This window comes from Saccostrea echinata, unplaced genomic scaffold, assembly GCF_033153115.1.
Source record: "Saccostrea echinata isolate AGI-Se365-2 ecotype Australia unplaced genomic scaffold, CSIRO_AGI_Sech_v1 ptg000046l, whole genome shotgun sequence".
Classification (NCBI taxonomy): domain Eukaryota; kingdom Metazoa; phylum Mollusca; class Bivalvia; order Ostreida; family Ostreidae; genus Saccostrea; species Saccostrea echinata.
Genome location: NW_026889795.1, coordinates 5,849,480 through 5,877,380, shown reverse-complemented (window position 1 = coordinate 5,877,380; position 27,901 = coordinate 5,849,480). Strand labels below are relative to the sequence as shown.

Below are 27,901 nucleotides of genomic sequence, written 5' to 3'. Positions count from 1 at the left end.
TTAGATGTGTATAATATAAAAAACTACAAATAGTTTTTATCGGGGAAGTCATTAAAGAATAATTTTAGTGAATTCTTTTAAGTGTAGTTACAAATCATATAGTAAGAATTGTTTTACAAGAGATTACAGATCATAACTAAGCTTTTTATACCCATATTTTTTATTGTAATTACATTTTATTTGATTATAATTTGCTGTCTTTATTAAATTTATTTACCAGAATTTGTATAGAATGAATGCTGTCAAACTTGTTTAAAATAAGATGATATGGTAATAGTTTGTTTTTTTTTTAAATTTGTTTCAATGTATACATTATGTACATGGTTCAGGAACATTTTGTTATTTACTTTGTTGTCTTTGACAATCTTATTTGCTGCACATCAAACTTTATAGGGCAGATTCATCATACTTAGTGTTTCATATGTACAATGTATAAAGTTCTATTTTGGCTGTCTAATAATTTGTTGATAAAGTACTCCATGTTTTTCCTAAATCTGTCTGGAATGAAATGTCACACTACCATAGAGGGTGAAACCTATTGGTTTAATTTCTACAAATGTGAGGAAATGGTAGGGGCTACATTTGGTAAGTTTGTGGGAGGGGGTAGCAGTGAGAATGGGCATTGCTGTACTGTTGAGTAGTATGTAATCAGTATTTGGTATGGTTTCATATTATGTGAGTCGACAACTTCACTACTTCATGGGTAAGATGACACACATTTTAAAACTGTCTTGTTGGTTTGATATATATTGCTCTGCTTAGGAGTTTGGAATCTTGTGTGTTTCTTTATTGAATTCAATGACTACAGTATATTCTACAGAACAGATGACAGTTTGTTTGTATGTTTACATTTTGATATAAATGCAGCTCTTCCTATAGGAATGTTGTGTATTTCTGTAGCAGGTGTGGGGACATCTACTTGGTTTTCTGTGTTATTGTACATGTATATTACATACATTGTTAACTGACTTAATGTGATGTTTGTAGATGTTTTATCATCTTATGTTGCAATATTTGTGCACTTGAATCAGATCAAAACTGAATTATCAGTAATTTGTAAGATGAAGGAAACTTACAAAGTAAGGCTCAATAATATGGTAAAAATGAAGGACAACTGGCACTGTGTCCTAATGAAGTGTAGTTAAACATGTATGTGTAACCATTTTGCCCCTGATGTTAAGGGCAGGGTCCAGAAGAGAGTAAGGGAATTTAATCAAAATATGCTGAAAGAAATTAATTAATAAAGTATAGCAGAGTTATAATATATCTAATGTGCATGCATTCCCATGTAGAATCACACGTAGTGTAGATTCATATTTGGTCAAAACATTGCTTCTAGGAAGGGTAAGGATTTTGCCATTATAGGTTAGGGATGGAGCCATATTATAGATTAAGAATGGTCCCATTATAGGGTCTGTGATAGGAAAGGTATGGGGTTAAAGATTTACATTAGACTGTTTAGTAATATTTCTTTCTGAGAAATAGCTTATGAGCTCAACTGAGCTGAAGGCTCAAGTGAGCTTTTCTGATCGAAATTTGTTCATTGTCTGTTGTCGTCGTTGTAAACTTCTCACATTTTCATCTTCTTCTCAAGAACCACTGGGCCAATTTCAACCAAACTTGCCACAAAGTATCCTTGGGTAAAGGAGATTCAAGTTTCTTCAAATGAAGGGCCACGCATTCTTCCAAGGGGAGATAATTATGATTTCGTGAAAAATTTATGGCATCATTAAAAATCTTCTTCTCAAGAACCACTGTGCTTGAAAACATGAATCTTATGTGGAATCATTGTGAGGTAGTGTAGATTCAAATTTGTTCAAATCCTGACCCCCGGGGGAAGGGTGGGGCCACAATGGGAAATCAACACTTCACATAAATAATAAACACCTGTAGCATATTTAACAACTTATAAAAGTTTCAAAGTTTTACATAGGAATACATAAGAAAAATCTTTAAAAATCTTCTCCTCAAGAACAGCAAATCCATGATTGGTCATATTTATATGGCAGCATCCTCAGGTAGTGTAGATTCAAGTTTGTTCATATCATAACCCCCTGGTGTAGGGTGGGACCACAATGGGTGATCAAAGTTTAACATAGGAATACATGGGAAAATCTTTAAAAAATCTTCCTCTCAAGAATAGCAAAGCCATGATTGCTCATATTTATATGGAAGCATCCTCAGGTAGTGTAGATTCAATTTTGTTCAAATTATGAGCCCTGGGGGTAGGGTGGGGCCACAATAGGTGATCAAAGCTTTACATAGGAACACATAGGAAAAATCTTTAAAAATTTTCTTCTTCTCAAGAACAGCAAAGCTGTGTTTATATTTATATGGAAGCATCCTCAGGTAGTGTAGATTCAAGTTTTTTAGCTCACCTGAGCCGAAGGCTCAAGTGAGCTTTTCTGATCACTTTTTGTCCGGTGTCCATCTGTCTGTCTGTCCGTCTGTCTGTCTGTCTGTTTGTCTGTCTGTAAACTTTTAACATTTTCGACTTCTTCTCAAGAACCACTGGGCCAATTTCAACCAAACTTGCCACAAGTATCCTTGGGTGAAGGGGATTCAAATTTGTTAAAATGAAGGGCCACGCCCTTTTTCAAGGGGAGATAATAAAGAATTAGTGAAAAATTAATAGCATCTTTTAAAAATCTTCTTCTCAAGAACCACAGGGCCAGGAAAGATGAAACTCATGTGGAAGCATCCTCAGGTAGTGTAGATTCAAGTTTGTTCAAATTATGACCCCCAGGGGTAGGGCGGGGCCACAATGGAGGATCAAAGTTATACATAGAAATATATAGGAAAAACCTTTAAAAATCTTCTTCTCAAGAACAGCAAAGACATGTTGAGTCATATTTATATGGAAGCATCCTCAGGTAGTGTAGATTCAAGTTTGTTCAAATCATTACCCCCGGGGGTAGGGTGGGGCCACAATGGAGGATCAAAGTCTTAAATAGAAATATACAGGATAATATCTTGGAAGCATCCTCAGGTAGTGTAGATTCAGATTCGTTCAAATGATGACCCCTGGGATAGGGAGGAGCCACAATGGGGGATCAAATTTTTACAAAAGAATATATGGGAAGTTTTTTTGAACATCTTCTCAAGTACAAGAAAGCCATTTGTTATATTGACATGGAAGCATCATCAGGTAGTTTAAAATTCAAGCCCCCCCCCCCCCCCCCCCCCCCCCCCCCCCCCCCCCCCCCCCGTGGTAATCTTTTCAATACTGAACTGATTTGTGCTTTTGCCTAGCCAATGTGCTCAGGTGAGCGATGTGGCCCATGGGCCTCTTGTTCAAATCATGACTCCCAGGGGTAGGATGGGGCCACAGTGAGTGATCAAAGTTTTACGTAGGAATACATAGGAAAAAATCTTTAAAAATCTTCTTCTCAAGAACAGCAAAGCCATGATTAGATATATTTATATGGAAGCATCCTAAGGTAGTGTAGATTCAAGTTTCTTCAAATCTTGACCCCAGGGGGTAGGGTGGGACCACAATGGGTGATCAACGTTTTACATAGGAATAGATAGGAAAAATCTTTAAAATTCTTCACAAGAACAGCAAGCCATGATTGGTCATAATATTATAAAAAGCATCCTCAGGTAATGTATATTTAAATTTGTTCAAATCATGACCCCCCAGAAGAATAGAGGGGCCATAACAGGGGATAGTTATATAAAGGTATATAAAAGATATGTCAATAAAAATTTTCATCTTAAGAACAGCAAAGCCATTATCTGTCATATTAATTCAAAAGCATCCATAGGAAGTGTAGATTAAAGTGTTCAACTCATAACCCCCCCCCCACTTTTATATTTAAACTTTTCAATACTGAACTGATTTCTGCTCTTTCCCAGCCAAAGTCAGGTCAGCCATGTGGCCCCTGGGCCTCTTGTTTTTAAAAATAAGAGTGTCTTTGAATCATTAGTGAATACTCTTTCAACATTTATGTTCTATTCCTGGTTTCTTGTTTCGGGTTTTAGCTCACCTGAGCTGAGGACTGAAGAGAGCTTTTCTGTTCAAAATGTTCCATTGACTCTTCATTATCGTCGTTAGTGTGGCATTTTACATAATACCCTCCCCTGGGGGGGCGGAAGACACGTTCTTATCATCTGTGGGTCGAAATGTTGGTTGGTTGGTAGATCGAGTATTTTAAACTAAAACTTTTCTTTCAGCATCCTTGGGTAAAAAAAAATCAGATATGTTCAATCAAGGGGAGGAATTAAAAATAGGTTAAAATTTAATGACATCATTTAAAACAATTGGCAATATCTTAAAATTTTCTTTCCAAGAACTATTGGACTTGGACAAATGCTTGTTTGTAAAGTGTTAATTCAATCTTGTACAAAACATTGACCTTGAGAGTAGGTTGGGGCCACAGAAGGGGTCAGATATAAAGGAATTTTCTCTAAAAATCTTCATAAGAGTATTAGTGGCCACAATTCATGATATTGATATGTAAGCTTTCCCATTTATTTTATATAGGAAGATATTTATAAAATCAGGATTTTTGAAAATTTAGTGATGTCATATTTTACCTCATAAAAACACTTGAAATTTTGATGTCTTTGTCTAAGAAACAGAGTGTTGAAATGGTTTGGCTGTACTATGACCGTCATTCACCAATTAGCTGTTATCAGGATGATGTGAAGAAGCATCCAAAGCAATAGAAGAATCATTAGAAATGTATTTAGAACATAGCAATTAAGAAATGGAAGAATTTTCTGCTGGAGTGATCAGAATTTGAAACTTCATGTTTAACTGTTATCATGAAAAAAGGGTGTCATTTAGGATGCATAATGTAAATCAACCCTTTCTGAAGATGGCTTTATCAAAAACATTTTGAAAGAAAATAATGAATGTACATACTAGGAAAAAAATGTTGAATTCAAATTTTCTGAATTTAATAAAACCTTTTATAACTTGTACTTTTATTTGAAGATTAAAATTGTTTTTCTCTTTTGTCTGAACAGGCCTATCTCAGGAAAAAGTGACATGTAACAGACATCCCAAAAGTGAATTATCCCAGTTCTGTATCCAGTGTGAGGTTCCCTTGTGTGAGATATGTGTCACTTCTACTGATCATAGAAGACATGATATTAGAGATGTAGAGATGCTGCTCAATGAAATTCACAAGAGAAAAGGTTTGTATCAATATGTAAGATTTTTAGGTCACCTGAGTCCTCAGGTGACATATTATCTGTTTTCGTCCGTCGTCGTTCGTAAACCTTTGAACATTTTCAGCTTCTTCTCTGAAACCACTGAACCAATTTCAACCAATTTTGGCATATAGCATCTATGGGTAAAGGGGGGCAAATATTGTGAAATTCATGGCCCCAGTCCCCCCGGGGCCTGAGGGGTGGGACTTAAACCATCAAAATTAATGCAATCTTTAAAAATCTTGTTCTTTACTACTGGACATTAAGCAGTCAAACTATTGGCAGGATTGTAATGAACATGGAGCCCTTTACCAAAATTGTGAAATTCATGGCCCCAAGGTCAGAGGTTCTATTAAAGAAACAAAGTAAATGCATATTTATGAGGAGGAAGGATGCCTCTTCCAAAATTGTGAATTTCATGGCCCCTGGGTCAGGGGTTCTGGTTTTAGGGCGGGGCTCTAATGATTATATAGTGAAAATGCATTAATTATTTGACAATCGTATACTATATTAAAAGACAACAAAGTGCATGGTTATAATGAACGCAAAGGTAACTCTACTTAAATTGTGAAATTAATTACACTTGATTCAGGGACACTCGTGTAAGGGAGGGGCTGTGTGCCTATTGTTCATATTGTGAAAATGCCTTATTTCTTTAAAAACTTGTCTGCTCTTGTGCATGTAGCTGGTAAACCAAGTCATGTAAAAAAAAACTTTTGATGAGCATGGATGTTCTTACCAGATTTGTGAAATTATTGATTGCTTGACTAGAGCAGTTAGGGCAGGATTCGATCGATTGATTGTATGTTGTTTAACGTCCCTTTGGAGAATTTTTCACTCATACAGAGCCCTCACCATATACCAGAGAAGGGCTTAAAATTTAGACCTGTGCTTGGCACTTTTGGCCATTGAGCAGTGAGGGTTCGTCATCATGCCCATGTCAACTGTGACATGCAACCTTCATTTTTAGGTAAGGTCATATATATCCGAAAGACCCATAACATTCACTTCTAATGCCTGTGATTGCCAAAGGAACAGTCACTCTTGCAAGGCTGCATTTTTTGTCAAATTGTTGCATCAAAGGTATACCTATGAAAAAAAGAAAATATTTCACACTCCCACTGTTAGTTAGTCACCTCGGGTCAAGGTCATGATAAACCTAAAGTCAGAAGTAATTTTTGTGTGAAGCATAAGTTTCCAGTGTTCTGTATTAGAATGTTATTGAACTCATGGACACATTTTGAATTTTACCCCTTTACTTCCAATACATTTGAAATCTTTAATATAATTATTAATCAAACAAAATATACTACATAAAAATTATTGCATCATATAATTTCCTGTATTTGAGTGACCTATTATTTACTTATTTACAGTGGTAAATTATCAGAGAAGTAACTTCTTTAGAAGCAAATTAAAAAAATTCTACATAATCAGTTGGTGATCCAGAGGTACCGGGTTCAATTCTCGTTTGCATCAAACCTTAGACATTAACATAGTTTGCTTGCTCACAGTACTTTAAGTTAATTTTGGACCTGGCAAGCAGTACATGTACCTGCATTTTCTTTTATATTATGAAAAGTGAATGCACACATGTGTTCCTTTATTTGTAGATGGAGATGCAGTTCTGATGTGCCTTCTACTTTGTCATTTATACAAAATAAATCTGAATGAAGAACAATGGATGAAGACGTATAATGCTGTTGCTAAAGTTTTCAAGTTCAAGAAGATTAAAAAGGAATCCAGTCTTGGGAATTTGAATGAATACAGACCAATACTGGAACAGAAACGTTTTGAAATTATGTTTTCTAGTGAATTCTTCAAACACACCAGTTTCCTTCGATTTGCAAAAGATCCAAAATTTGTAGATATATTTCTGACTTTGGCAGAAAAAGAAAACGTAGCTGAGTACTGTAGATCCTGGGCTTATCCAAAGAAAGAAAACGAAGTCTTTTGCTGGTTATTGCCAAAACAAACAGAACAGTTAATAGAAAAACTTGGAGAGGATATTTTTACTCACCCAACATGGCAGGACACATCGATTTATGAAGCTGTATTTAGCAACCGTATGTTTCCTTACAGTACTCTATTTCTACCTAATACTATGGTCATTTGTGCAGAGTGTATAAACTTTTTTGGAATATGGGCCATATCTTAAGAACCGTGGTTAATTTTGTCAATTTTGTCATAGAGTATCCTTGGTCCAAAGGGTTTCATAAGTACAAAAAATAGGAATGTGACCTTTAAACAAGGGGACATAATTAGGGAATAGAAACAGAAGTAGAGGTTGCTAAAGATCTTCTCAAGAACCACCAAACTTACACATAAGGATGAAGATGTCATATTACATGCAGTAAGCAAGAATCATCTTAAAAAATAAAGCATTTTTACAGAACCTATTCCACGTTACTTTTCAATGGTGACGTAAAAAAATTTTTCAACTAGACTTGCATTAAACCATATAGATCATGATGTCGTCAATCATATGACGTATAAAACAAGGGGAGGGGGCAATCTTTATTAGCTCACCTGAGCTGAAAGCTCAAGTGAGCTTTTCTGATCAGCTGTTGTCCGATGTTCGTCTGTCCGTCGGTCTGTAAAATTTTTATAATTTCAACTTCATCTCAAGAATCACTGAGCAAATTTTAACCAAAGTTGGCAAAAAACATTCTTGGGTAAAAGGAATACTAAACTTTACAAATGAAGGACCTAGCCCCTGTCAAAGGGGAGATAATGGAAAAAAGGCAAGGGGGTTGGGTCATTCAAAAATCTTCTTAAGAGATCCACTGGGCCAGAAAATCTAAAACTTATGTGGAAGCTTCCTTAGGTGGAGTAGATTCTACTTTGTTCAAATCATGGCCCCTGAAGGTACATGTTCATACAGGGTGGAGCCACTATAGGAAATCAAAGTTTTTCATTGAAATCTGATTTTTTTTATGTAAGCTTACTGAGGTAGTGTTGGTTCTAAGTTTTTCAAATCATGGCCCCCATGGTTAGGATGAGGCCACCATGAGGAATCAGTTTTACATTGAAATACATAGGAAACATCTACCGGTAAATTTCAAAATCTTCTCAAGAATCAGTGGGTCAGAAATTTTGAAAAAAAAAACTGTGTGAAAGCTTCCTTAGGTAAAGTAAAATCTAATTTCTAAACCTGGGGGGGGGGGGGGGGGCAACAGCAAAGCCATGATGAATCATATTAATGTGGAAGCATCCTCTGTTAGTTCTATATTCATTTTTGTTAAAATCACAGGCCCTGTGTATTGAATGGGGTCACATAAGGCGATCAAAGTTTCATTTAGAAATATATGTATAGATATTTGGAAAATATCTGATGCAGAACAACAGGGTCAAAGTGATTCAGGTGTGTTTATGGCTCATTGTACTGACCTTGAATTGAAAAATGTCTTTTAAAGAGGTTCGTTCTTGAGTTTTTGAGCATTAAGTGAAGAACTATATATTTTGTGGTGGAAGAAAATGATAAATTTTCTCTTTTGAAGTATAATTTTAACCATTCTGCTTAAATCCAGAAAAATGTCATTACTTTCAAATGATTTTATTGCTTGTTAAATTTTTAATGCCAGAAAAATGACATTTTGTGAGTGCAGAAAGGTCAAATAATTGACTATGTGAAGTAATTTTAAACTTTTTTGTTGTCACAAATTTTACTTGATTATTCAAGATGAAAAAAGACTGTGTTTGTTTCCATAATTTATTTAGATAAAAAATATTAAAGGAAAAACTGAAAAATTGATTTATATGTTAGATGTAATTACAGTGCAAAGAGGTCAAATTAATTAAATGTTCCGTGGAGCCAAAAGAAGTGCATAGGCCTCCATTTTTATGCCCCGCCCTTGAATATGGCCGGGGCAAATAGTGTTTGTCATGTCCGTCTTCCGTCCTTCCATCCTTCCTTCCTTCCGTCTGTCTTTCTGTCACACTTTGCGTATAGCTCTGTTCAAAGCTCAGTTTCAAAGAAACTCTCTGTGATATTTTTATCAAACTTCATATGCTGATAAATATTGATGAGAGCTATGCAACTGCATCAACATTTTTTGACCTTGACCTTTCATTTGACCTTAACCTCACTTTTCATCAATTAGTGTTTAGCTCAGTTTTAAAGATACCATTTTAGATAGTGTAATCAAACTTCATATGTTGATACATACTGATATAAGCTATTCAACTGCATCAACATTTTTTGACATGGCCATTCCTTTGACATTGACATCACTTTTTAGCTCACCTGAGCTGAAAGCTCAAGTGAGCTTTTCTGATCACCCGTTGTCCGTCGTCCGTCCGTCTGTCCGTCTGTCCGTCCGTCTGTAAACTTTTCACATTTTCAACTTCTTCTCAAGAACCACTGGGCCAATTTTAACCAAACTTGGTACAAAGTATCCTTGGGGGAAGGGGAGTTTAAATTGTTAAAATAAAGGGTCAAGTCCCCTTAAAAGGGGAGATAATCAAGAAAAGACAAAAATAGGGTGGGGTCATAAAAAAATCTTCTTCTCAAGAATCACTGGGACAGAAAAGCTGAAACTTATATGGAAGCATCCTGGGATAGTGTAGATTCTAAATTGTTAAAATCATGACCCCCGGGGGTAGGGCGGGGCCACAATAGGGAATCCAAGTTTTACATTGAAATATATAGGAAAAATCTTTAAAAATCTTCTCAAGAACCACTGGGCCAGAAAAGCTGAAATTTATGTGGAAGTATGCTGGGGTAGTGTAGATTCTAAATTGTTAAAATCATGACCCCCGGGGGTAGGGCGGGGCCAAAATAGGAAATACAAGTTTTACATTGAAATATATAGGAAAAATATTTAAAAATCTTCTTCTCAAGAACGACTGGGCCAGAAAAACTGAAACTTATCTGGAAGCATCCTGGAGTAATGTAGATTCTAAATTGTTAAAATCATGACCCCCGGGGGTAGGGCGGGGCCACAATAGGAAATACAAGTTTTACATTGAAATATATAGGAAAAATCTTTAAAAATCTTCTTCTCAAGAACCACTGGGTCAGAAAAGCTGAAACTTATGTGGAAGCATCCTGGGGTAATGTAGATTCTAAATTGTTCAAATCATGACCCCCGGGGGTAGGGCGGGGCCACAAAAGGGAATCCAAGTTTTACATTGAAATATATAGGAAAAATCTTTAAAAATCTTCTTCTCAAGAACCACTGGGCCAGAAAAGCCGAAACTTGTGTGGAAGTATGCTGGGGTAGTGTAGATTCTAAATTGTTCAAATCATGACCCCCGGGGGTAGGGCGGGGCCACAATAGGAAATACAAGTTTTACATTGAAATATATAGGAAAAATCTTTAAAAATCTTCTTCTCAAGAACGACTGGGCCAGAAAAACTGAAACTTATCTGGAAGCATCCTGGGGTAATGTAGATTCTAAATTGTTAAAATCATGACCCCGGGGATGGGGGGGGGGGGGGCACAATAGGGAATCCCAATTTTTACATTGAAATATATAGGAAAAATCTTTAAAAATCTTCTGAAGAACCACTGGACCAGAAAAACTGAAACTTATGTGGAAGCATCCTGGGGTAGTGTAGATTCTAAATTGTTCAAATCATGGCCCCTGGGGATAGGGCGGGGCCACAATAGGTCAATAGGTATTACAAGGGGGGAAGTCTGGTAATGAACAGCATGGCCAGAGTTACTCAGGTGAGCGATGTGGCCCATGGGCCTCTTGTCTTAAATTAGTGTTTAGCTCACTTTTAATGAAATCATTCAAGAAATTTTTATCAAACTTCATATGCTGATACATTACTGATGAGAGTTTTTCAACTGCATCAATATTTTTTACCTTGACCTTTCCTTTGACCTTGACCTCACTTTTCTTAAATTAGTGTTTAGCTCAGTTTTAAAGATACCATTCAATACAGTGTTATCAAACTTCATATATTAATACATACTGATGGGAGCTATTCAACTGCATCAACATTTTTTTACCTTGACCATTCCTTTGACCTTGACCTCACTTTTCTTAAATTAGTGTCAAACTTCATATGCTGATACATACTTATGTAAGCTATTCAACTGCATCAATATTTTTTGACCTTGACTTTGAATTCACTTTTCTCAATTTGTGTTAAACTCAGTTTTAAAGAAAACATTCATAATATTTTTATCAAACTTCATATGCTAATACATACTGATGTAACCTTTTCAACTCCATCAACATTTTTTGAGTTTGATCTTTCCTTTGACCTTATCTTCATTTATTTTAAATTAGTGTTTAGCGCAGTTTTAAATAAACCATTCGAAATATTTTTATCAAACTTAAATATGCTGATACATATTTGTGAGAAGTATTCAACTGCATCAAAAACATTTGATCTTGAACTTTCCTGTGACCTTGACCTCACTTTTCTTAAAATTGCATTTTGCTTAATTTTAAAGAAACCATAATAAGATATATTTATGTAAGTTCATGCACTTATACATAATATGGCGAGAATTTATCATCTATATCCATCTTTTTAGATTTCAATTTTAAAGAAACTATTCAAGATATCTCATCAAATTTTATACACTAATACAAATTTTCATGTTGCATAAATAATATACCCTCGGCGGGGCATTCATGTCCTATGGACATATTTCTGGTTTGTTTTGATTTTTAGGTCACCTGAGTCACTCAGGTGACCTATTGCTATCTGTTTTCGTTCGTCGTCGTGCGTCGTCCGTCGTGTGTTAAAATTTGAACATTTTCAGCTTCTTCTCTGAAACGGCTGAACCAATTTCAGCCAATTTAAGCATATGGCATCTATGTGTGAAGGGGAACAAAACTTTGAATTTCATGGTCCCTGCCCCCCTGGGGCCTGAGGGGTAGGGCTAAAACCACCAAAATTAATGCAGTCTTTAAAAATCTTCTTCTTTACTCCTGGACATCAAGCAGTCAAACTGTTGGAATGATTGTAATAAGCATTGAGCCCTCTACCAAAACTGTTAAATTCATGGCCCCAGGGTCAGGGGTTCTGGTACTAGGGTGGGACTATATAGATCATATAGTGAAAGTGCATTATTTCTTTGTAAATCTTCTTCTCTACTCCTGGGTATAATTGAAACAAATTGAATACATAGTTATGATGAGCAAGGGTGACTCTACCAAAGTTGTGAAATTTATGGCCTCAGGGTCAAGGGTTCCGGTGCTAGGACGGGGCTTTATAGATCATATAGTGAAAGTGCATTATTTCTTTGAAAATCTCCTTCTCTACTCCTGGGTATTATTGAATCAAATTAAATACATTCTTATTATAATCAAGGATGTCTCTTCCAGAATTGTGAATTTCATGGCCCCTGGATCAGGGGTTCTGATATTAGGGCCGGTCTCTATTTATTATATAGTGAAAATGCATTAATGCTTTAAAAATCTTCTCTGCTCCTGGGTATTATTTAATCAAACTAAGTACATAATTATGATAAGCAAGGATGCCTCTTCCAAAATTGTGAAATTCATGGCCCTAGGGACAGGGGTTCTGGTGCTAGGGTGGGGCTATATAGATCCTATAGTGAAGGTGAATTTTTTCTTTGAAAATCTTCTTCTCTGCCCCTGGGTATTATTTAAACAAACTAAGTACATTGTTATGATACGCAAGGATGCCTCTTCCAAAATTGTGAATTTCATGGCCCCAGGGTCAAGGGTTCTGGTAAAAAGGGGGGGGGGCTCTATTGATTTTAGTGAAAAAGCTAAATTTCTTTGAAAATGTTCTGGTTAAAAAACAAAGAAGCTAAGTGTATAGTTATGATGAGCAAGAGTGCTTCTTCCAGAGTAGTGAATTTCATGACCCCTGGGTCAGATGTGCTGGTGTAAGGGTGGGGCTCTTGATAATATAGTGAAAATGCATCAATTCTATTAAATAATCCTGTCTGATCCTTAGTGTTTAGCAGATAAACAAAGTGATTACTTATGATGAGAAAACTTCTGGTCCCGGGTAAGAGTCTCTGGTGTTTCTCGATGGGGAGGGGGGGGGGCTCTATTGATGATATAGTGAATATATTGAATCTGTAGTAAAAATGCATTTTTTCTTTAAAAATCTTCTCTGCACCTGGGTATATCAGAGGCAAAAAGAGTAAAAGTTTTAATAAGGAAGGGTATTTTTACCAGATGTTTGAACATCTAGACCATTTGGTCAAGTGTTCTGGTCCGGGCCAGGGCTCTATTAATTTGTATTCTACTGAGAGGAGTTATTCTTTTGATTATTAATCACTGTAAATAATGTACTTGAAAGGTTAATAGAATAGGAGAATTATGCAAGAATTTTTATTGTATAATACAAAAAGTACTTTCACAGTTTTAATGATCAGGTAGACTTGTAAGTTATAGATAAATAAAAATGAGACAAAAACAACTTGTCTTATTAAATATTCATCAAAGAACAAGAGAGGCCAATGTAAGAGATTTCAACAAGGAATTAAAATAGTTCAGAAGCACTGATAGTTTGTTGATATACTGTATGGTGAGAGTGATAAATGGGGAAGAGATAAGAACCTAATTTATGAACTGTTAATGAATACTAGACTAATTATGTTGTTGATCCTGAACACCCTATTTTTCTTGCTTTTGGGCAACAAAGGTTCACCTTTGAGTTCATTTTTTACTCTATGGATTCTCTAAATTGTTGTATTATACTCAGGTGACCATTAAGGCCTTTGGACCTCTTATTAATTAGGCTATGTGTGTAGATTCTAAAAATACACTTGATAAAAAATTCTCAATTACTTTTGATAACAGGATCCAACCTCCTTAAATCACATTTAACATGCTGCTTCTTTCAATTTCATTGTAGGAAATATGTAATTATGTTTTATGTAAAACCTAAAAGAGAAATGTCATTAGACATAGAATTCTCTAGTGTACATTTTTGGTCCAATGGAAAACTTTTAATTTGCAGAGATATTTTTTTCCCCCTTTTTAGTTGGCATTCCACTCCAGGTCATAATGAGGGGAGACAATTCAGTGAAGGTTTTCATTGAAAATTTAAAGAAAGGGGAGACGACGATGTATCACACATCTGGGATGATTGTAGGATGTGCGAGTAGTGGAAAAACAACATTGTTAGAGAGATTAAAGGGAATAAGTGTGAAAAAGATTAAGAAAAATACCAAATCAACAAGAGGAATAAATCTTCACTCTGACATTTTTGATGTAGCAGACACAATCAAAGGTAATATCAAGTTTATCGGTAACTATAAGGTGATAGGAACAGAGAATGGAAAAAAACGATTTGAAAAGTGGTCAAAGTTAATGACCAAAATGGATTATGATATTTGACTTATTAACTGTTCTTCCTTCCTAGTGTTGGGCCAAAAGAAAAAAAAGAAAATTCGTGATATTATCGCAGCTATGTTACGGCTGCCCGAAGCATTAATTTGCATTCAAAACATATCTTTACATTTCTAGCTCGGTTGGTTTTGATTTCAGTATGTAGACTCTGAATGCAAAAACAGACAATTTGCGCAAAAGGGAACTCTCAAATACATATCAATACATTTGTTGTAATGTCACATGAACGGGTTGATCAGTTGAATGTCAATGATAAATTCTCAAGTTTAACACATAAATCGCTTCGGCGCAAGTGCAAAACACTATTTTTATTTACATTTTGTAACATAAATAAAGTTATTCTATCTTAATATATCTGAAAAGTGCTTGGGAGGAGCCAAAGTATTGTGAGTGTATGAAATATTTCATGAGAATATCAATTTACCCACACATTTGAGGGCATTTTCCACTTTTCGTCATAATTTATATCAAAGCGGAGCAATTACACTTCCATCCCTAGCAAAATTCATTTAGATAACATTCTCCTCTTGTAAATTTTCATGAAATATTTCAAGTTAATCCTTATTTTTCACTTGCGCCAGTCTCTAATTTATGCAGGTATGTTAAAGAAGTACCCAGATCTTTTTTCAGCGAATTTAGACTTTATAAAATGTAAAACGTCATCATGTGATGTCTGTCATTAGAGAAATTGCCTTAACGAAAAAGTGAAAAGTTCAACACTACCCCGTGGACAATTTATTTTTTTTTAGTGAAAATAATTATGTAAAAACATTACTGAGCCATGAAAAGTGCTGCTAGAATCCTACTCTCCCGACACAAAAAAATATTCCAAAGTTTCGTATGAAACCTTGCCAAAAGTTTTACATTTTGTACATATGATCAAGGAATTGTCATCAATTTAGGTTAACCACACGATTCTAGCACCACATTCCAAGAACTATAGAATACAGGCTTTCGAAACAAACCAAAATTATGTTTCAAAGTATGCGGCGTAGTGTTCAACTTTTGCATTTTTGTTGTGTGAACGACAGTGGAAAAGCCGATCAGGATTTCAAGACACTGCCTGTGTTCATTATAAGAAAACATGATAAGAATAAATCAGCATACCTGATTCTTAATTTTTAGTTCCTTATGAACCACACAAGACATTCAAGGTATATGCTTTAAAACTCATTTCATACCTTTGTTTACATGAATTCTCGTCACGTTTAATTTTCACTCGGCAAATATTTGATCAATAGTTATGATGTCATTGGTTAGGTATTTAACATCTGTGATAAATACTTAGCCATTTATACTACTCAAAAATGACAAGATTTAGTTTATATTAAATGATTCCATTCACTTCTTGAAATTGAACTTTAAATATAGATACTAATTAAGAAATCATTATCTCTAATGTTCACGTCATACAGCTTACTATGACATCATATTGTACAGGCAAATAGGATGTCTGGGTGTAGCCTTAACATACCCGCGTACATACATGTGAATTCTATCTCTAATCACAATCCTGTAAACGGGAGCATTTCAAAGTCAAGCTTTTGTCAATATCGTATTGAATACAATTTATTTCATTCTACAGAAAAGGAACAAAATTATGTTTAAATATTCAGTAATAATTACATGTACACACCCGCAGATTTAAAACTACAGTCAAGAGAGGCAAATTTAACAATAAAGTTAAAAATCTACGTGTTGTTTGAAACATGGCTTGAATTTTTGACACTCTCCCCGTCATAACAGCTCAAGCTTGCAGTGGCTTGACGTCATATTCATTTATATAACACATTTGAATAAGTTTTCCTATTATATCACAAATGTAATAAGTTTCACTATAAACCTTGAAGAATGCTGAATCACACTGGAAACAGTTATGTCACACGCCGGAAATAGTTATATCACCCGACGGAAACAGTTATAACACCCTCTCGATCACTTTCACGTGTTTTTATGTTACGCATTTGTAGCTCGGATTCGAGATGTAATGATTTCGGTTGACATAACACTCCAGGACTTTCCTGTCACCTTGGGGCAAACATTCTGGTATGTCACCCTCGAAGCCATGTGATATATATATATAATGACGGCATAACTTGGTTGTTCAAAGAAGTGACTGCAGTGATTTTTATGGGGGAAGCCTTAACCTACCTGTGATAAATGAGAGAAAGAAAAAGGCAGATTGAAAGATCTACCTAAGAACATAGACCTTGACTACCTTGTGCTTAAAATAAGGATTAAAGTGGAAGATTTTATTAATGAGACTAACAAATGCTTTGATTCAAAAATTTAAACCACAATTTTTCTTTAATAATTTTTTTCACCAGAGGTGTAATTTTATTTATTTATTTTTTTGCAGTTGAGTCGTCAAATCGAAAACAGCACTTCAATGTTAAAATTGATAAAACAACACAACACCAGAATGTTCCAAAACAGCCTGTAAAACTAATTGATGACAGGAAAGCTCAAGATATTGATAACAAAGACACTGGTAGCAGAGCAGTTTATGATAAACAAATGTCACGCGACAGCATTAGGGTAGAAACGGATTCATTAAATAGAAATGAAGCTACTGCATTTTCTGAAAAAGAAAAGGAGAGAGTAGTTGAAGAACACGAAAATGTTGAGGGATTAGAAAGTTTGGGAATTTTACCAGTTCTAAAAGATGATTCTCTTGACCCTGGAAAAAGAATCACCATTGTCGACTTTGCTGGTCAATGTGCATATTATGCCTCACACCAGATTTTTCTGAGTCCACGAGCATTCTTCATTCTTGTGCTCAATATGGAGAAAAAGTTTGATGACAAGGTTGGCGAAGAAGTGTGTAGCCAGGAAGGCTCCATTTACAGGGGATGGACACACAGAGGTTTGTGACTATAACACAATATTGAAAAACCAAACCCAGTGGAGTGTTTGAAAATAAATCCTGTATTCAATAGTATTTTTCTTTATATATCGATATGAAAAGACATTAATCAAATTAAGGCATAATATTGATATAAAATGGTAAAATTTAGAAATTTATTTCACAATTAAGGATAATCTCCCTCATGTATAAGCTCTGATGCTTCGACCTAATTGGGCTTTAGCCTTTGGCACCTTTTTGAGCTCCTCAAGGTCTTTTTTACTTAAATATTTTGGATTTCCAACAGTTCAGCATGAGCATCACTGAAGAGACATAATTGTCGAAATACGCATCTTGTGCATCAAATTCTACTTTTTAGCTCACCTGAGCTGAAAGCTCAAGTGAGCTTTTCTGATCACCCGTTGTCCGTCGTCCGTCCGTCCGTCTGTAAACTTTTCACATTTTCAACTTCTTCTCAAGAACCACTGGGCCAATTTTAACCAAACTTGGTACAAAGTATTCTTGGGTGAAGGGGAGTTTAAATTGTTAAAATAAAAGGCCAAGGCCCCTTACAAGGGGAGATAATTAAGAAAAGACAAAAATAGGGTGGGGTCATTAAAAAATCTTCTTCTCAAGAACCACAGGGCCAAATAAGCTGAAACTTATGTGGAAGCGTCCTGGGATAGTGTAGATTTTAAATTGTTAAAATCATGACCCCTGGGGATAGGGCGTGGCCACAATAGGGAATCCAAGTTTTACATTGAAATATATAGGAAAAATATTTAAAAATCTTCTCAAGAAACACTAGGCCAGAAAAGCTGAAACTTATGTGGAAGCATCCTGGGGTAGTGGAGATTTTAAATTGTTAAAATCATGACCCCAGGGGAAGGGCGGGGCCATAATAGGGAATCAAAGTTTTACATTGAAATATAAAGGAAAAATCTCGAAAAATCTTCTTCTCAAGAACTAGGCCAGAAAAGCTGAAACTTATGTGGAAGCATCCTGGGGTAGTGGAGATTCTAAATTGTTCAAATCATGACCCCCGGGGGTAGGGCGGGGCCACAATAGGGAATCCAAGTTTTACATTGAAATATAATGGAAAAATCTTTAAAAATCTTCTTCTCAAGAACAACTGGGCCAGAAAAGCTGAAACTTACATTGAAGCATCCTGGGGTAGTGGAGATTCTAAATTGTTAAAATCATGACCCCCGGGGGAAGGACGGGGCCACAATAGGGAATCCAAGTTTTACATTGAAATATAAAGGAAAAATCTTTAAAAATCTTCTTCTCAAGAACCACTATGCCAGAAAAGATTAAACTCATATGGAAGCATTCTAGGATAGTGTAAATTCTAAATTGTTCAAATCATGACCCCCGGGGGAAGGGCGGGGCCACAATAGGGAATCCAAGTTTTACATTGAAATATAAAGGAAAAATCTTTAAAAATCTTCTCAAGAATCACTTGGCCAGAAAAGCTGAAACTTATGTGGAAGCATCCTGGGGTAGTAGAGATTCTAAATTGTTAAAATCATGACCCCAGGGGGTAGGGCGGGGCCACAATAGGGAATCCAAGTTAAACATTGAAATATAAAGGAAAAATCTTTAAAAATCTCCTTGTTAAGAACAACTGGGCCAGAAAAACTGAAACTCATGTGGAAGCATTCTAGGATAGTGAAAATTCTAAATTGTAAAAATCATGACCCCCGGGGGTAAGGCGGGGCCACAATAGGGAATCCAAAGTTTTACATTGAAATATGTAAGAAAAATCTTTAAAAATCTTCTTCTCAAGAACAACTGGGCCAGAAAATCTGAAACTTATGTGGAAGCATCCTGGGATAGTGTAGATTTTAAATTCTTAAAATCATGACCCCCGGGGGTAGGGCGGGGCCACATTAAGTATTACAAGGAGGGGAATCTAATTAAGAACAGCATGGCCAAAGTTTCTCAGGTGAGCGATGTGGCCCATGGGCCTCTTGTTATTTGTTTATAAAATTTATACAGTCTTTTGCTAGGTTGAATGTTGACTGATGTTTTTTAAATAAATTGTTAAGCAAATAATTTCTTACTGAATTGTCTATGGATTTTTATCTGTTTTGATTGAAAAAAATATTTTTGTACTATAATTGAGAGTCTACATCATAAATAATAATAAGCAGATCGCTAGATTGCAGCAAAAAATGCAGTTGTTTAGCTTTGTGACAAATATCTTTTAAAATACTTTAAAAAACATGCAAATTTTAAAAATGTAAATTCCACCCCCTTCACTTTGGGTAAGATATCCATTAATCTGGGTACAAAATTGACAAGACATTATGGCACTCATAATTTAATGTGAGTTATATTATGAGTATTGAGTAGTGTAACTTTTATCTAACACATTAGCCAGTATCTATTTTAGTGAATGTCGTTTTGCTTTCACTAGTATTTTACTAGACCAAGTATTTATTTTAATTTAATGTTTTAGCTCACCTGAGCCGAAAGCTCAAGTGAGCTTTTCTGATCACATTTTGTCCGGCTAACGTCTGTCTGTCCATCTGTAAACTTCTCACATTTTCGATTTCTTCTCAAGAACCACTGGGCCAATTTCAATCAAACTTGGCATAAAGTATTCTTGGGTAAAGGGAATTCAAGTTAATACAAAAGAATGGTCAGGCCTTCTTCCTAGGGGAGATTATTACAAATAAGTAAAAAAATTAATGGCATCTTTTAAAAATCGTTTTTTCAAGAACCACTGGGCCAGGAAAGATGAAACTTTTGTGGAAACAACCTCAGGTAGTGTAAATTCACATTTATCATGACCCCCGGGGGTAGGATGAGGCCACAAAAAATGATAAAAGTTTTACATAGGAAAAAAAATAAAAATATTCTACTCAAGAACAACAAACCCATGATGGGTCATATTTAAACTGAAGCATCCTTGGGTAGAGTAGATTTAAGTTGTTCAGATCATAACCCCGGGGGTAGGGTGGGGCTACAATCAAAGTTTTACATAGAAATATATAGGTAAAATGTTTTAAACATATTCTTCTGAAGAACAACAAAGCCATGATTGGTCATATTTATGTGGAAGCATCTGCAGGAAGCGTAGATTCAAGTTTGTTCAAATCATGACCCAGGGGTGTAGGATGGGACTACAATGAAACTTCAAACTGATTGGGAAAAATCCACAGTTAATTAAAGAAATATGTAGTAATCATCCTTAGTTTTTGTTCAAATCATACCAACTCTCCTCTTTTAAGTTGCAGGTTGGGACCACTTATGCACTTAAACTTATCAATACAGAACTGAGTTTTGCATTTTTCCTAGCTACAATGCTCAGGTGAGCGATGTGGCCCATTGACCTTTTGATTTTACTTGATACAGATTATCTAACCTTCTGGGCAAAGTCCATTCATCAATACAGCAGTGTAAGGGCTCCCGTTTTACTGGTCGCTACTCACTCTGAAAAAAAGACAAAGAAGGTATCTAATAGTATTTTTCTGTGGGTTAAGAATTAGTTAAAACCCCGTGATTTTTTATTTATCTTGTACTTTAAAGTTTGATATCCAAAGTCTGGTGTAAGTGATACCGTTATTAATAACTAGATTGATTGTAAGTACATATATATTAAACATTTTTCAGCATGTTTTCGATATATATACCGGTATATAAATAATTCTAGTTTATCAATTATCAGATTGTTTTTAAATCTACAACATAATGTCACATAGATTAGGTAAAAAACATAAAGAATTTTTATCATTTGATTTCTGCATTAAAACTCCTAGAAATATATCCTTTTTTGAAGAATATTTAATGGCACACTGATTTAAAATTGAGGAACTATCAGACGGAAGGGAAAGTTGTAAAGTACATGTACATGTATGTTGTGTAATACCTTACGCTCACCACTGAAGATGAGATTATATTCTAGTAGAAATTTTAGGAACCATAAAGCTTGCCATGTTGACTTCATTTCATATTTAAATGTATTTATGCTCAAATTGAATATACATGTATCAGGTATATAATGATACTTGTAATAAGGGTATATAAATCTCTTTATATTACTTTATTTCGGGATTTTTATCCATTCTCTACTCTTATCTTGCTTTTTCCAGGAGAAAGAAGAGTTCTTCCGCGAGGTGTGGAAGACTCTGGACACGAAAGACAAGTCGTTACAAAGGCATCTTGACAATGCAAGGATGTTTACAGTAGGATTCCATGACAATAAATGTATTGAAAAAATCAAACTTTCAATTGCTGATGTTGTTCAGAAGCTTGATCACTGGGGAGAAAGGCTTCCGCAATCATGGGCTATGTTTGAAAACTTTTTCCAGGAGAAGAAAAACCTTAAAGTAGTCAATAAAGGGACACTTTTGGCTTTCAATGAAGCTTTGCCACAAGACTTAAAATTGGAAACAGTAGAAGATATTAATATCATGTTGCAGTTTTTCCATGATATCAAAGAAATTTTGTATTTTAACCAAGAATTCCTCAGAGAAATAATTATTCTTGATGTTCAGTGGTTTGCAGATGCATTCAAAAATGTTATCACTGACAAAAACCATGCAGAGGAAGACTTATTTCAGTTTGCAAAAGAATGGGATAAATTCAATGAAACTGGAGAACTGAATGACACACTGTTGTCTGCAATATGGAAAATGTACAATAATGGATACCTTGAACACAAAGAAGATATCATGCTCTATATGGAGAGGCTAGGGCTCATGGCTAAACTGGATGACAAAAAATGGTATGTTCCCTGTATGAACAAGAGACCATTTCCTGCGGAATGCTTTTCATCATACCCTGCCTCGTCCATTCTTTGTTTCGTGTTTGATGTTCTTCCTGCTGGTATTTTTCAGCGCCTTGTAGCAAGTTGCATCCAAATACCATGGAAGCTCAATTCAAATCGTGATCAACAATGCATTTACCAGACAGCTGCTGTGTTTCTGTTTGAGAACCATAACATTCTACTTGGTATGACACCAACAGAAGTTCAGTTACAAGTGTTTGTAATTGAAGGAGAAATCGATAAATCAACATGTCAACAAATAAAGAGGAAAATCGACGATATACTTAACGTTCTTTCCGAAACATTCCATACAGACTCTAAATTCATTCTTGCTTTCAAATGCAAAACTACAGGATTTTGTGATAGCCAAGAAAGTTCTGTGATCAGCGAATCAGAATTTACAAAACCAACCTTTCAGTGTCCTTCCTGTCCAATAGAGAGAAAGCACATCATCAACTCAAAGAATGTCATGAAATATTGGATACAGGTAATCAAATGTAATGGTTGTTCTCTCCAGAAGAGACACGGTAACATTTTACAGGAATATAATGTTTCTGTTAAAAATGCTAATTCTGGATCAAAACTTGTCTGTTGTATGTCTTGGCTAGATGTTTGTTTGAATTTTACTTGCCCCACAGGGTCTTACTTCAATTAATTTCAACCAATTCGAATGATTTATCTTAAAGTTGAACATTCCAAATGATAGTAGAATGAATATTTACTATGGTCCATTAGGCCAGGATGGAAGTACAAATTTTGAGAGAAAAAAAGGATAACATTTGGCAAATAACATATTGAAAAATGGTTAGAAAATAAAATAAAAAATAAAGACGCAAATGCATGCATTCAGATTTTCAAATAATGGCCTATGATCAAGGGGTCAGAAAAGAGGAGACGAATGATTACCATATATATGTGAAGGAATGACTTATTTTTTTTTTTTCATCTTGAAAAAGAATGACCATAGCTCGTCAAGGTAATATTTCTATTTAATGTAAATTGATATCTGTTCAATGATCCAAGTAGTTAAGTTTGGGTTCAGTTTTGTTAAAATCAGGATATACTAATACACTGCCTTAAATTCATTTATTTTTTTCTTTTTTACTAAGAAGACTTAATCAATAATGCAACAATTTGTCATTTCATTGAGACATGTATAATTTGTATTGTGAGAAAAAGATATGCAACTCAAGTGAGTAGTGTGGTAATTAACCTCTTGTTTCATATTGTTTTACTGTCATGCATGCATAATATATATTTTTAAAAAAAATATCTTTAATCTTAAATGATTATTCATGATGAGCACACAGATTTTGATTTAGTTTCATTATTTACATATTAAAGGTGCAGGACAATGAAGCTGAACCTACTGAAGCTAAAGGTATGTGTAAAGGTTCACCGCCAGGGAGTTCTGGAACCAGTGAGTCACATACCAAAGGTATCTTTATATCATGTAATCCTTGTTTTACAGAGCAGAGGTTATATAAGAGAGGTTTAATTACTAGTAACGCAACGCTTTGTACGTGAAACATTGATATACACGTAATATTTGATATCAATGGAAATCTATTTTAGTCATACGCACTTACGTATGCATATCTTTCTTAGAAGCGACAGATTGGTAAGGGTTTTATTCTCATGATAAATAGAAACTAACAGTATTATAATACCAAATGCTAGAGATATGTATAATGAACAATTATTATTTCCATTTCTGAAATACACATTGCACTGAAGGGGCCTTATTCGTATATATATTGTATCTCGAAAATTTCAAGCATGTAGCCCTGCTATAAAAAGTCGGGACAGCCATAAAACAAATTGAAAAAGCAGAACATATTATTTAAAAAAAAGAAGAAATGAACAACCACAACCATTTAAAAGCAATTAATGTTTAAAATTCATAAAAACAGGGTGGGGTGGGGATGGGGGTTATTCCGTACAGAAAAAAAAATGCTGGGTATGATACATGTAACGTGTAACATGGAAGGGCTCAATCATATCTCCTGAAAAGGGGAAGGGGGCTTCAAATGAAAAAGAAATCATGTGAATTAATCAGCAAAATACTTGTCTGAACCTCCATCCTTTGTTTTAATTCTTTACAAGTTATCAAATAAAAGAAAATCAATCGTAAAGTATTTGTAAAAAGGTTAGCTTTAGGAAACCATTCCTTACTCTAGATGTATAAAACAGATAGTTGGATAATATTTCTCTTTTTAAGTGGGTTGATGATATGATTTACTGTAGATCACCTATTTTCGCGACACCTTATTTTCGCGAGATGGTCATTTGGTAAGTTATAAACAATTCAAAATTTTCGCGAACTTTGGTTACTGTTCTAAAGAATCTTTAAAAAAAGAAATTTATGCAAGAAAAATTTTTGGGAGCAGGAAGAATTGCGTTATTATGCATAAATAAAATCCTCAAGAATAAAAAGTGAGTTATTGTACATGGATACTGTATTGAACAAGTAATGTTCAACTGTTAGACCAAGAAATACGTGGATGAGATTAAATGATTTTTTTCTGTTTTAAACATATAAATTTAGAGAAAAAAACAATGTAAATAAATGTATAATGAATTTATACTAGGACTACCCTGTATAAACAGGTATAACCTCGTCTCCTTGATGAATTTGAATTTAAAATAAAAAATTAAAGGTGAAAGGAATACGGAGATTTATGAATGAGTTAGAAAATGAGTTAGAAAAATAATATAATGAAAAATGAATTACTAGAAAACAGCAATGACGTTACTAGGTTGCATGGGAGGGATTTCTTTACAGGAATCCAGTGGACAAAATAAACACTCTGCTTGGTATCATCTTAGTAGTACAATTACATGGGGTGTAGGAATCATTCCTTGGTATGTTTAGATAGTTTCTTGTTCATCATTTAATACACCGATCACAAAAAAAAGAAATAAGTACTTTTATTGATAACCTTACCTGCTAATTCTGTACGTGAAGATGAAGACATATTAAAATGCTATTCCTGTGGCTTAACATCAGGATTTGACGTCATGATTTCAAAACAAAAGATGAGGATGTTACCCGTACAAGTTCATCGTATGATAAGACCTTTAACAAAACCTCTCTTTGTTACTTGCTGTTTATTAAACACTGTTGATTAGGTATATATACTTATATTGAAGTAAATTCCGTCAGCTGTACACGTGTGCTTCTTCAATTAACATGTTTGAGGAAGAATTTAATGATTTCTTTATTTGTGATTTACAGTAATTACATTCATCTTAACTAATTTTGCTATGAATTTAAACACAGTTTTAAGGAACATTTTTTATGTAGATAATTTTGCCAAGATTCTAAAGTTGTTGCACATTGGGACTGACGCAGTAAGGATCTGCTTTGATAAATTCCTCCCTAAAAAGAATTTGGAAAAGACTCTGAAAGAAAATGAACCAGACATGAGAAGAGGACAGTTCCGATTTCAACAACCTCAACTAGAGATTCTCTTCCCTACGCAAGGTACTTACGGGTTTTCTTCCTTAATGATGAATGTTTTAGTTCTAAAAATAATTTATAGTTTAAAGAAATTTAATGGTTTGTAAAAAGACTATTTTCTTAAAATTATGATATGAAAATAATGTCTATACTATGTACTACATAATGTTTCTCCTTTAACCATGAAATCAAATCCCCTCAAACCATTAAGTTTTTCTCAAACCAAGAAAATTTGACCCCTTAAAAACTAGTTATTTATCAGTATTCAGTGAATCATTAAATAAAGAACAAGAACATCTAATTACATTACACATTATCACTCTTGTGTTGGATAAAAAAGTAAACAAAAAAGTATACAGATATTTAATTATACCTGAAAAAGTCTACTGATAAGCAAAATAGTTTAAGCATTTTTTTAATATCAAAACAAGAATGGGAAAGTGTACGTTTAAATGAATTTAATGTTACCAATAATAGAAAATAACAGTCGTTTCAATATCGAACAAGTCAAAAAGTCTTGACAACAACAAAATAAACCAAAAATAAATAATGATCTCTACAGGTTTCGGAGTAGAGGAGTTGAAGCATTGGGGCATCTTTGTTTTTAATTAAGGTGTTGATGTAAATACATTATAAGAAATGTTTAGTTTGGTTTCAGTTTATTTTGATAAAATGTTGTAATTGACAAGAAAGCCTTATTTGTTTTGTTATGCTGGAAGTGATATGATTTATGAAACACTTATTTATTTGAAATATTATTTTGTTTAAAATGTAAGGAAATCTTTATTTTTAAACAATTTTAAAGATATTTTGACCTATGTTTATGAAATTCAAAGACAAAGAGAGTGAAAGACAATTGTATGAGCCTATTTGATGAGCTCAAATATCTAAACGTTTTAAAATTGATTGCCAGTTAAATTAAAAACTCACACTCCCTAGGCAGGTGATGTTGTAAGGGTATGTATAACTCTGACGTGTATCTAAATACATTTTTGTAGAAGAAAATCATGAGTTCTACTTTATTCATTGCATAATGTGTACCTTTCGTATTGATTAAATTTTTTGAAGGTGGATCCAAAACCAGTGTATCATCTTTATCTATGGACGTTACAATCATGTATAAATTGTTGCGGAATTTCTCTGACATTGGTCCTCCTGGGAATGGATGGGGAAAGGAACCTAAAATAGTTGACATCAAAGAGGGTGATGACATAGAGAGGATTCGTTTATATAGAAATAGATACAGCCATGATCCAGGAAGTAGCCCTGTAATGAGTGATGATGTTTTTAAAATTATTTGGGATGATCTTTCTAAGGTGAGTCAAAGTAATATAAGTTGAGGTTATTTTGCTTTCCAACAGTGGGTAAAATTTAAATGAGACAATTTGCAATTGTGGTTGTGGATTCTTTTTCGACTGTAAACCTTTATACTTTTTTCTAGAGTAGCCATGGGCATTCATAAACGTTGAAGAGGATAGGTTAAACAATCGAAGGCCAACTTTATACACCCACACCCAAACACCCCCCCCCCATATATATATATATATATATATATATATATATATATATATATATATATATATATATATATATATATATATATATATATATTGAATGATTATCTCTCAAAAAATTCAGAAGAAAATAAAGCATATTATACAAAAGAGGCATTAAGAAAATTCACGGGAGCAAAAATTTATATTTGCATGTTTAAATCAATCTTCTACTGTATTTGCAAAGTTCAACTATTTTCCTCAATTATTTATGTTACTATTTTCTTTTTGCAATTACTATTGTCTTCAAAAAGTAGTGTCACAATACGAAAATCTCTGTTATTAATTGGGTTGTTCAATGTGTCTGTTTAATAAAAATAGTCTCTATGTTATAATCTTTGTCAACAGAAATCGACGTTATATTTTCTAAAGGAGTTGTTTCTTTTATTTCTTTTCAGGCCATACTAAGACTTAGTGGTGATGTTTTGAAGAGAAGAATAAATGAAATTGAACTGAGTGGATATTGGAATTCGATAATATAAACGTGACAGCAACGAACATTTCTGTAGGAAAAAAAGAAGAGGACCTGATGTCTTCATGATGATTTTAAATCACATCCATTGTGAAAATTTAAACAATAAAATGCTTTCTTTGGTTGAAAGTATGGGAATTAATGTCGCAGCTGTTGCAGAAAAAATTTTTTTCTGCAATAGCTGCGACATTAATTCCCATACTAACAACAAAAGAAAGACGTTTTATTGTTTATATTTATATCTGTATAAATAATCATTTAAAGTAGGATTAAAAAGATTGATTATTGTATTATTGATATGTACGTCATAGTACGTTTCATTAATGAAACA

General features: G+C 34.3%; 1 protein-coding gene across 1 annotated transcript; it reads left to right on the top strand.

Moving 5' to 3' along the window:
• The first annotated feature begins 566 nt into the window (after window positions 1–566).
• Window positions 567–27,701, top strand: LOC133201974 (uncharacterized). Its single transcript, XM_061337760.1, has 11 exons — window positions 567–585; window positions 4,975–5,145; window positions 6,774–7,226; window positions 14,093–14,341; window positions 16,820–17,326; window positions 20,669–20,766; window positions 21,406–22,569; window positions 23,427–23,520; window positions 25,390–25,569; window positions 26,614–26,861; window positions 27,497–27,701. Exons 1-11 carry the CDS (start codon window positions 567–569, stop codon window positions 27,578–27,580), a joined length of 3,267 nt encoding a protein of 1,088 aa, XP_061193744.1. The 3' UTR covers window positions 27,581–27,701.
• Window positions 27,702–27,901: the final 200 nt, after the last annotated feature.